The 12,156-nt window shown below is 39.9% G+C and overlaps 1 protein-coding gene and 1 long non-coding RNA gene across 2 annotated transcripts; one reads left to right on the top strand and one right to left on the bottom strand.

The window, feature by feature from the left end:
- Window positions 8,126-9,000, top strand: LOC109719839. The gene is made up of 3 exons (XR_002218801.1): window positions 8,126-8,403; window positions 8,482-8,544; window positions 8,666-9,000. It is a non-coding gene; the product is annotated as an uncharacterized LOC109719839 (long non-coding RNA).
- On the bottom strand, window positions 10,064-11,464 carry LOC109719271. Its single transcript, XM_020245846.1, has one exon. It carries the CDS (start codon window positions 11,462-11,464, stop codon window positions 10,064-10,066), a length of 1,401 nt encoding a protein of 466 aa, XP_020101435.1.

Genomic DNA, 12,156 nt, shown 5'->3' with positions numbered 1-12,156 from the left:
CCCCAAATCTTGATATGACCAAGGCTTGGTTTCTTACCATGCCACATCTCATACGGCGTGATAGGAACGGATTTAGATGGAACCCTATTTAACAAATATGCTGCGGTAAGCAAAGCATGTCCCCAAAGAAATAAAGGAAGATCAGTGAAGCTCATCATAGATCGAACCATATCCAATAAGGTTCGGTTTCTCCGTTCTGACATCCCGTTGAGTTGAGGTGTTCCCGGAGGAGTCCACTGTGAGACTATGCCATTTTCTTTGAGATAATTTAGGAACTCTCCACTAAGCTATTCTCCTCCTCGATCTGATCGAAGAACCTTGATGGATTTTTCAGTTTGTTTTTCTACTTCATATCTGAATTCTTTGAACTTTTCAAAAGCCTCATATTTGTGTTTCATAAGATACACATACCCATACCAGGAATAATCATCGGTAAAGATTATGAAGTATAGATAACCACCCCTAATATGCACATCAAATGGCCCACACACATCAGTGTGTATTAACGAAAGTATCTCAGTGGCCCTTTCCCCTTGTCCTACAAAGGATAATTTAGCCAATTTTTCTTGAAGACAAGATTCACAAATTTGATAAGACTCTGAAGTCAATGAGCCGAGAAGCCCATCTTTATCTAATTTATTTATCCTTTCTTCTCCAATATGACCAAGCCTGAGGTGCCACATATACTTTAGGTTCATCTCATCTCTAGGTCTCTTAGACCCAACAGCAGTCTCTACTTGCTCAGAAATATTTGCAGATACATCCATATGTAAATGATAAAGACTGTCAATTATAAAACCACGGCTAATAATTTTATTTCTAAAATAAATTATGCAGTAGTTTTTGTCAAAATTAAACCATCCTGTGCAGAAATCAAATTTCTACTAGCAGGAGGTACATAATTGCAGTCTTTAAGTAATAAAACAAATCCTCATGGTAGTCGCAAATGAGAGGTGCCAGCAGCCACAGCAGTAACTCTTGCTCTGTTGCCTATCCGTAGGGTCACTTCACCTTCCCTAAGCCCTCTACTTTCTCTTTCTGGAAGTAGAAAACTGTTAGTTTCTATTACGAGCAAGTTTGACATACCTTCCGAAGGTGTGTCCTTCCTCTTATTCTTTAAGCTCTCCAGGTAGATAGGATAGTTCCTCTTCCAATGGCCGTCAACATTGCAGTGAAAATATTTTCCTTTGTCGGCGGCCTTATTCTTAGAAGCTTCCTTCTTGGGCTTGTTTTCCGTCTTTTGTTTCTTCGCAGGTTTCTTCTTCCAATTAGACTTTCTTTTGGAAGAGGAAGCTCGCTCCACAACGAGAACCGAGCCCTTTGAACTTTTCAAAGTCTCCTCTGTAGTTACCAACATGTTCAATAACTCTGCGTTGGTGCAATCAATTTTATTCATATAGTAGTTTACAATAAACTGTCCATACAATACAGGAAGGGATTGCAGGATCAGATCAATTTGCAATTCCTTATCCGTTTTCACGCCGAGCTTCTCAAGCTCCTCGAGGTCTATGATCATTGTCAAACAATGATCATGAACGGACTGCCCATTTGGTTAGTTATTGGACGGTTTGGTAACATGAGGTTTACCTGGTCGAGAACAATACAGAGCTTATTGGAATTTAAAACTATTTTTAAGTTCCTTAGCCAGTCTTTATAATTAGTTTCAGTTAAGGATTTTGTGTCGAGAATACGAGAGAGATAATTGGAAGCAGACATTTACTTTGCAGAGAGTAAAGATTCAAGTTAGATATTTGTATTTGTTTTGAAAATTTGTTTTAGGAATTTTAAAAAACAAATTTAGCCTCCCACTATTTTCTCGAGTCTCTTACACTCCTCGGGTAGAGAAACGGAAACCTATCGCGACAAAAGGTTTCAAGTAGGTACTGCGGTCCCACCAGTTTAACGTACCACCTCACCTAACAGTTATTGATGATATGCAAACCGATGAGTGGACAACTCTTGTCCAATACTTCTTAAGCAAATTGCAGTGATCGGTCTCTAAGTCCTGTAGACCTCACCTGACAGTTATTGGCCCTATTTCTTAGTTAAGTCAGACCCACCGTTCAAACGCGTAAGCAAAGCCATCATTGGGTCCCTCACCTGACAGTTATTGGGCCCAACCCCATCTTTACTCTGCAGCATCTCATGCTAATAGAGTAGTTGCGCCTTCCCGATGCAACTGACCACTGTAACCAGCCGTGCCAATCAACACCCGAAAAACGCCCACACTTCTACAACAGCGGAAGACCGCTCGACTTAATATTTGTGAGGAGATTAATATTTAGGTCTCAAAAATTATATTATTTATTTATATCTAATGCAAATAAAAATAATCCGCGCATAAAATATAATTAAACTGGTGATAATCATGGATCTTAGAAGTGGATTCGGACTCGAGCCACTGAGTCGGAATCGGGGTCTTAGGGTCATAAATTACAAGCACACACACGTCATTGGTTTGATCGTCTTCAACTTCTTGATCCGATCTGGAGCTTCAACTTGATCCGATCCTTATCAACACCTTGATCGGACCACCATCAAGTATTCCTCTCTATCCGGGCCTTGCGAACTTTTAGGCATGCAACCGATCAACCAATGACGTGCAACCATACATTATACAACCCAACAATACAAATAAAATAAAAATTAATTACATTTGATAACTTTTATCTCTAACCTATTGAGACACGCAGGTCTCCAAATAAATCGGCTTGTGCACGCAGGCACAACAATAGCCATCTCTAATACAAAATTCTTAATTTAAACAAATTTAAAATTACAGGATTCTACATACACATCATACATCACATGTCGAAATAAAAAGAAATAGGTCGCTATCCATAATCATCACCGATATATATCTCATACATTACATATATAATAATAAATTTGGATATTCTAATTAACCGTTAAAAGATGATTCGAAAAATAATAGTGACTAAATCACTAAAAACAATCAATCTTATTGATCATTTATAATCTTGATCAAAAATTTAATCGTCAAAAATAACAACTTGATCTCATCAAGATTTGATCTAATCAAATTAGATTTTCCTTTTTCTTTTATTTAAAATTTGAATTGATCTAATCAATTTATAAAAAAAATTTAAAAAATTAAAAAAAAAAAATTGACGTCAGTAGCGTCCGTACGGATGCTACAGTAATTGCTACAGTAACCCCTTTTTTTTTTGATAGAAAACAAAAAACCATCGATTAAGTTGTTTGATCAATTCGGACTTATCGAATTAGCCAAAAACGATCTATAAATCGTTCTACCAGCGAAAAACGGTTTAGAATACCTAAATTCATAATTTTAATCTTAAAAACATGAGAATGTCTCTGATACCACTGTTAGAAAATTGCGTACGGTAAAAAAAACGCAGCGGAAAAAAAATCAAACAAATTTGATTTTTGAAAACTTCCGAAATCCAATCTCAAAAACCACGCAATTAGAATCCCTCATGTTCTTTAAGATTAAAGGAGAAAAGTAAGATCGAATCTTTACCTTATTCGCGGATAAATCTTCACCTCAATTTGATGATCGTGGAATTCGGTTCTCTTGAAGCCGCACACGCGTCCGGCCTCTATAGGTATCCACACGAGATTCTTGATTTGATCGATGTCCTCACCGGGGTGCTAGCTCCCTTGCAAAAGGACGTCTTTCTTGCTAGAAGATGGAAGAGAGAAGAGAGAATAGATGACGGCTAGGGTTTTCTAAAAACTCTCACATATTATATATAGGAATATAATCCTATTCCTAATAATATAATGACAATTAAGGATAAGTATAAATTTAGATTTAAATTTATCCTTTCCTTAATTGGTTAGATCGATCAAATCCTAATTTGATTCAACTTGAATTTTATATTAATTTGATCTTATCAAATTAATAATGCAATAATTGCACATAAGTCCTCTTATAATTTACTAACTATTAGTAAGTCCTCTCCTGTAACATTTACACTTTAATACCACTAATTTGTAACAATTACAAATTAGTCCAATTATCAACATATTGACAATTAGGTATTCCAGTGATTTAATAATCGCGATCTAGCTATCCGATCAATCACAACCTCTTATGTGTGTGACCCCATAGGTTCTATTCTATCTGGTAGTGAGATATATTTTGATCACTATCAACAATATCACCGAAACTCTTTTCAATGGATCAGAACACTTCCAACTCAGCCCAATGAGAATTATTGATCATCTAGATAATTCTCATGAGTCTCACAGTCCACCAGTAACGCCTAGCAGCATGTAGTGGCATTCCAGTAGAATGGAATACTGAACCTCTTGGTGCAGTTACTGTGTGATACAATCCTTCTATCATAAGTACCGACTAGACGGAGGTTATGGAATAACTTGTCAAACCCCATCGTCTGTCATATGTTAAATTTATTCGACTCGAGTTTCTAATATCGGAAACCCTTTTCCGCTATTTATTCTGCCCTGGCCAAGGTCTTTTAAACTCGGTCTCATAAGTCACATAGGACTAACACCCATATCTACCTAGGGAGATAGATTCCATCTAAGTGCGCATCTTATTCCTACAATGAACCTACTGCAGCCAACATGCACCGCAAAGACCCGAATGGCTAGGGACCAAGTGTATGTACAGTCAAACTACAATAACCTCATTGTGAATAGCCGAGGCACCGCAGGTCAAAGGACCAGTCACACTACTACAACAATTGAGTAAGTCACTGACGAGTGAGTAGACATCCAAGTGACTTCTCGCGTTGGTCACGCTCGGTACTCTTGTTCTCTAACAACCACCTGCATATTCGCTTCAGTGTCCCCACACTGTCGACTCGAGACTCGTCTACCCAAAAGGGAAGCGACCTATGCACCAATCTCACTGGATCAATCACCGTCCCCGTGATGATCCATTGATCAGGAGCATTTAGGAATTAACCACCAATGACACATGTCTCAAATTCTCAACACTTGAGAATATATGTCATTATCTTATTAATTCCTTGGACAATTCCTGAACACATACATAACATGAATGGAAATAAAAATCCAAAGTTATTCATAATATTTAAAAGTCAAATACAAATTTATATCCTAAAAAGAATATATGTGTCGGCCTGGTTGGCTTCTAGGGCATACATCTAATACATAGTACATGTGCAAATAACTCGTTGGCTTTTGTATCTAGTTCTCTGAGTTAAATTCCATATGGTTATATTTTTTATATGTGGTTTGCCGTACTATGGGCCTCTTTGGCTAGATTCTGGAAAAAGCGATTTATACAAAATTCATACTAGTTTGAAGAATTGATTTTGGTTAAAAATTGTAGAGTGTTTTGCTGAGTTTACATGGAAAGTAATTTTTTTAAAGTGATTTTGTAAAACTGTTTGATAAAAAAATTTTGATGTTTGCATAAAATAATTTTTTACTAAATTGTATTTAAAAATAATTTAAAATTTGAATTTCAATTAAAATTTAATTTTGATTTAAAATTTACAAATTTTAAATTTTAAATTTGTACAAAAATTTAAAATTTGATATTTTAATTTAAAAAATAAATTGAAATTTGAAAAATTAATTTTAAAATTTGAATTTTTAAATATAATCGATTTCAGATTTAAGATCTAAATTTGAAATCTAAAATTTAAAATTTTAAAATTCACATATAAATTTAAAATTTAAGATTAAAATTTGAATTTAAATTTAAATTTTGAATTTAAATTTAAAATTTGAATCTAAAATAAAAATAAAATTTAAAATTTAAGTCCAAAAACAGAATTATTAGATTTCAAGAAGTAGATTTTAGCTACTTCTGATTTTGGGACCTCGAAAATTTGAAAACTGATTCTAAAAATCACGTAAGATTTTGAAAATGAGGTTGTCAAATACTCTATTGAGCTGAGAATCACTTGTGGGTCCAAAATCACTTTTCAAAAGCTAGGCCAAGCCAAATACGCACATAATATGTTGGTAAGCAGTGTTTTGATAGCTATCTTTAAAAATATGGAAGAGTATACAATACCAGTACGGTAGAAAGCTCGGTTCTCGCTTGTTTTGCTCTTTGCCATATCATCTGCTGCTCTATTACTTGCTCCCTTGAAAATATGAAAATCTTACTATTTTTGGTGTTTTATCATGACGGGTCAGACTTTCTTTGCCCATGTTTTTCTCTCTTTCTGGCCTTCGTGATTGTGACAAATCTTTTCAGACTCTATTTCCTTTTATTGTTTCTTCATGTTGGTCTCTTCTCCCTATCACAGCCATACTATGCATTGATTATTGATTTAGATGTGGCACAAGCAATTCATATCAGTTGCTATGCTCACTGCAAATTTCATAGTCAGACTCAATCTGATCCATTTGTTCAATAGCGCACCAGGTCCAGGTAAATTTAGATGTGTCGGCATTGCACGGCACATGCAAAACGCAAACAGCAAGTAATGCAGAGCAATTAAACTGTTGGAGAACTCTGATCAGCTAATTAATCATTATCAGCTCAACAAATAATTAATTCTCTGCGCCTCCGGCGTCACGCAACGTCCTCTCCTTCCTCCCCCTCTTGAATCCGTTCCCGCACCACGTTTCTTGATGATCATCTCGGCCTCCGCAGCAGGCTCTCTTGCCCTTGACTTTGCACCAGCTGAAGAAGAACCACTCGTGGGGTCCTTGATTCGTGGGCGGAAAGAGAGCGGTGAGCTGCGCCGGGTCATCGCCGTATACGTCGGCTTCTCTGATGCAGTCGCCGGCAGCAGGATCCAGCGGCTCCCCGGGCACCCTCTTCCTCAGCACGTTTCCCACCAGAACCCCTCCTCCTTGGGCGTGTACTTGCACCCGGCGGGCATCGCCATTGTCGACCTCTATACGGACGGACGCGCGCGTTAATTCTTCTCCGCTAGCTTGTGATCAAGAAGAAGAAGAAGAAGATCAAAGTGCCGTCCGGAACAACTGAATAATTAGCAGATCTTGAAATGTAGCTAATTCAGCAAACCCAATCTGTTGTAGAGCAGGGCAGCAAAACAGAACAAGGGTAGCGAAGCCTGGTTGCCGAGTAGTGCAGTTAATTAAAAACAGGGAATTACGGCATTTCCCATAATCATGTTGCCGACTTCATTCATAGGTAGCATTGAGGGGGATGATCGGAGCCGTTGATGGTTTCAAGTCATCTGATCCTGGCTGTTTATCAGGTTAACTGAAATTAACAACCAGGACCCCAACTGTTTACCTTTCCTTTTAATTACAAGTTTGCCATTGTAACTTAATTATAAATAGACTGATTAGGGCTTGGCTTCACTAGCACTATAATTTTCACTCCCTTCCTCTACACTTGTCTCTCCTCTTCTCTTCTCTTTCTTTTCCTCTTACTTCTTCCAATTTCCGTGTTTATGATGAGGAGAGCACCAGAATTCGTCTTGAATTCTCTGTTCTACAAGCTATTAATTAATTTTTTAACTGGTTTAGTTTTATTTGCTTATAAAAGTTAATTAAATTTATTAAGTTTGATGAATATACTAATAAATTTGATAAAAATTTTATAGTTAACTGACTAAAATTAAAAAATATTAGAATTTTTAAAATTTTTGAGGTCTCGATTAGAAAAATTAAAGTTGAGAGCACCAAGGGTTCTCCCTATATTTTTTAACTAACTAATTTATATTAATGATAATTACTATTTCTGAGGGTAGGAAATGTTGAGCATGAAAGCCTTGTTTTGTAGGTCCCTGAAGTCTTCGCTATGCCCAGAAGGCAGTGGTTCATCCGACTGCCCCACACTTGGATCAAGAGACTCAGTCATTGAGGCCTCGGTGTGTGAGGCCTTGAAGCGGATTTTCATCCTCTGCGACAATGACAGTGCAGTGTCCCAGAAAATTTATCTGTCTGAATGATTACAGTTTCGGCTGACTTGTGACGTTTCTAAAAAGTATCGGGACGAGTTGGAATCATTTTAATGCGAAAGGGACGCCGTATTGAATCTGAAATTGGAAATAAATTCAGCCGGAACATATTAAGTTATGTCGGACATTGGGTTCAACTTACCTTCTCCAACCACCCTTAACTAGAGTTTTAGCAGGTAGTGCTCAGCTGAGAATAACCCATTTCCTCCTCCTCCTCCTCTCTCATTCTTTCTTTTCCTTCATCTTCTCCTTCTCGTCCCTCCCTCCCTGCTGGTTTCCTCCCTGTGCAGGCTACTAGCAGTAGCCGCAGCCAGCAAGCAGCAACTTGGTGCAGGTAGCAGTAGCGGTAGCAGTAGCAGCAGCAGCAGCAGTGGCGAATGTGGCAGTAAATTTAAGTTGTTTGATGGTCAATTGAGGTCTCTAACCACTGCATTGAGTCATACATGTACTGTGGGCGGAGAAGAGAGCTTAAGGAGGGATTCATGTTAGCTGGATTGGAGGTAATCTATCTCAAGTGCTGACATTTCAGGTTTGTGCTGATTCTTAGACAACTATTGAATTTTGATTAAATCCTTTTGGAACTCTTCTGATTTACTGAACTTTATAGGAGTTGGGGACAAGCTTACCTTCACTTAGAACAGGAGGGGAGTTTAATTGAGTTGATTTGGAGGTTCGTAGTGAGGGAATTTTGGCTTTTGATTGAGCTCCAACCGAAATGCTGATTTTATTGTTTTTAATCCAATTCCAACCTAATGTGCGGTGATTTGTTGGTTTAAATTAGAGGTTTTCAGTGTTCTGAAGCCAAGGATCACTCTGGTTACATTCCCCTTTCCTCTTTTGGGCTGTACTCCTTCCTGCGAGTCCTAGGAATTGCAGCAACATCAACATCATCCTCAACATTCTACAGGAGCAGAATTTCTTTTAATTTGCCAAAATGGTGAAGGTCGCTGAAATACAAGTTTTATACTGATTTTGAGCAAGCTGAATTCTTGATGGAATTTCTTTTAATTTGCCTATGTAGCTAAGCTTTTGAAAGGTGGCTAGTGATCTTACCTTCATCTAGAGTTGGTAGGAACTTTGTTTGGATTGTTTTGAAGGTTAGTTTTTCCTGAATTTTAGTTTTCATTGAGGCCTTCAACTAAAAATCAGATTTTTTTGTTGAAGCTGATTTCTTGAGCCTCACTCCATCTTTGAGCTGAAATTTTGTGGTAGTTAATAGACTTTTCCTGTAGTTTAGGGATCAGAGAATACCCTTGAACTTGTCCCAACATCCCTCTTTGTCCTGGATCTTCTCTGCGGATCAGGAACAGCAGTAACAGCAACAAGAATTCAGCAGCAGATGTTGATTTTATGCTTTCAACTATCTAATTAAAACTTTATTAGACGGGGCATATGTAATTAGATCTGTCTAATTAAATTCTAATTTTAAAGCGCAAACTAGTAAATATTCTTTCCAATATTAATACAAAAGGTGCGAGCGAAAACTGCCTATGTTCATGCGAAGATTGGAACAACTTAATACTTTATTATGGGCCCCACCCCATCTTGGAAAAATCATGGCCAGCAAAATGCTGCACCTGGTGATGGCATTAGTGCGAGGATCCTCCCAGCCGCATTCATCCAATCACATATTAATTTGACCTCGACTCTGGCTCACTGATTGGTAGCTATTTCTTTGTTTCTACGAATTAAAGTGAAATGTTTGGATTATAAAATGTACTACAGAATGGGACAGTGCGGTGCATATCTGATTATAAATAGTGCACCAGGTCCAGGTAAATTAAGATGTGTCGGCATTGCACGGCACATGCAAAACACAAACAGCAAGTAATGCAGAGCAACTAAACTGTTGGAGAACGTACTCCGATCTACAAATTAATCAATAATCAATTTTCTCTTCTATCATTGTCAGCTCAACAAATTAATAATTAATTCTAACATATATACAGTTCACAGTCAATATGTTCTATTTACATAAGCTTATTCCATGCCACAAAATCTTTCAATTTCCCAAGAAATTAATCACAAATTAATGATTCATATATACATACATATATGTGTAATATCTGATACATCCGCAAGACAAACAATCAAAATTAAGGATGCATGATCAAAATTGGTGCGTGTGTGTGTGTGTGTGTATATATATATAGTTACAACCATAGTTAGATAACTAAATAAGCTATGGATCAGATATCCAAAAAGTCGAGGCCATCGCTAATCAAGTAGTCGTCGACGCCGATATCGATGGTAGGCATCTCGGCAAACAGGGAGCCATCGTGGACCATGTAGAGGGACTCGTCTAGGTAGCGCGCATGGTCGGACGACACCGGGGGCTGCTCCGTAGGAACAGATTGAAGGAACGCCCCAAGATCCTTCTCCGCTTCACCCTCCGCTCCGACAGCTGCAGATTGATCATCAGGAGTAGTACTACCTTCTACCTGCGCTGCTGCACTAGCAATTGGTTCAGTGTGTTGCTGCTGCTGCTGCTGTTGCTGTCGGTCGGAGTGCTGGAAGAGCACGTTACCGTCATACGTGTGATGATCGGATACATCCGTAGTAGTGCACTGGGGAATCTGCGAGGTAGTCCACATCTGACCGCCACCGACGTAGGTTGCGACCGCTTCGTAAAGCTCCGGATAAACCACTGCACCGTGTGGAACGTCAGGCTGATCTCGATCGAGAGGGCAAAAGGGTGTACGGTCGCGTGCGGCCATCATGCTGTCGTGCCATGGCACGTCTAGCTGCATAGAAATTAGTGGCTGCACCATCAGCTCGCGCTGAGGAGGCCACAACGGCGTTCCAACAGGCCAAGAAGTGGGCGACAGTTGCGGCTGCGACACATCAGGTACTGAAGAAGCGGGCAGCAGGGGCGGCAGCGCAGGCCAAGGTGGTGGCGACAGCTGGGGTTGAAGCCGAGGACGGCGCTGCTGGGGCAGTTCGGGCTGGGAAGGGCAGAGGTGCAGCGACACCCGCGGCGGAAGGGTAGCCGGCGCCAGAGATTGTTTCGCCTCGGCGCGTCTTGCAGCGGGCGTCTTGTAGATCTTGCAGATCACCTGCTCCTTGTCATCGCGGCCTGCGGCCTCGGCTCCGCCGGAGGACGGGAGGAGGCCGTACTCTTCCATGAGCCAATCGGTCTTTTGCTTCTTGCTGTCGCGGAACTCAAAATTCTGATGGTATCCGACCGTGACGACACAGCCCGAGACGTCGATTTGAATCACTCTCTTGGCGGCCTGCGTGGACCTCCACTGCCCGATCCCTGCGCCTCCGGCATCACGCACCGACCTCTCCTTCCTCCCCCTCTTGAATCCGTCCCCGCGCCGTGCTTCTTGGTGATCATCTCGGCCTCCGCAGCGGGCTCTCTTGCCCTTGACTTTGCACCAGCTGAAGAAGAACCACTCGTGGGGTCCTTGATTCGTGGGCGGGAAGAGAGCGGTGAGCTGCGCCGGGTGGTGGCCGTATACGTCGGCTTCTCTGATGCAGTCGGCGGCAGCAGGATCCGGCGGCTCCCCGCGCACCTTCCTCCTCAGCACATTTCCGACAAGAACCTCCTCCTTGGGCGTGTACTTGCACCCGGCGGGCATCGCCATGGTCGAGTTAATTCTTCTTCTCTAGCTCGGGATCAGCCTTGAAGAAGAAGAAGAAGAAGAAGAACAAATTGCCGTCCAAAACAACTAATTCATTATCAACAGAGATTGCAATGTAGCTAACTCACTCTGCATTTATACAATCGAAGATCTCATCTAAATTAAGTAAGGCTCATGTTAGTTAATTAAAGAATTTAATCAAGAACCTAATTAAGAGAGATCGATGTAGCGTGTAGAACGAATCGAAACAGGGATCAGCCTTGATGAATTGATACAAGCCCACATCGGAATTGATCGAGAATTAAATTATATAAAATACGCATGCATGAATCAGAAAACTAATTAAACCGGCTAAGGCATGCAAAAACTTAAAGAAACTTACTGTAGACTGTAGAATGTAGAATGTAGACTAGAGCTAGCTCCGAGAGAGAGAGAGAGAGATGCGCGATGGCCTTCCGCGGAGGGGCTTCCTTTAATTAGTCATCAAATTCTCTCCCTTGATCAAGAACCAGATGAAATAAAAATAGCGCCAAGGAAGAAGCAAAACCACACCGTGTGAGAGAGAGAGTGAGAGAGAGAGAGAGAGAGGGAGGGAACGACGCAACGCAACGCAACGCCACTCCCTGTCCTTCAATATATAATTTTATTTAATTATTCTTTAACCTTTTTTTTGAATTATTATATTTAGTTAAATT

Source organism: Ananas comosus, linkage group 13, assembly GCF_001540865.1.
Source record: "Ananas comosus cultivar F153 linkage group 13, ASM154086v1, whole genome shotgun sequence".
Classification (NCBI taxonomy): domain Eukaryota; kingdom Viridiplantae; phylum Streptophyta; class Magnoliopsida; order Poales; family Bromeliaceae; genus Ananas; species Ananas comosus.
Note: the sequence above shows the minus strand (reverse complement) of the source record. Positions and strands in the feature narration are given on the sequence as shown.

Coding starts and splice junctions, on each gene's coding strand:
- LOC109719271 (XM_020245846.1), bottom strand. CDS start 11,464: ATGGCGATGCCCGCCGGGTGCAAGTACACGCCCAAGGAGGAGGTTCTT.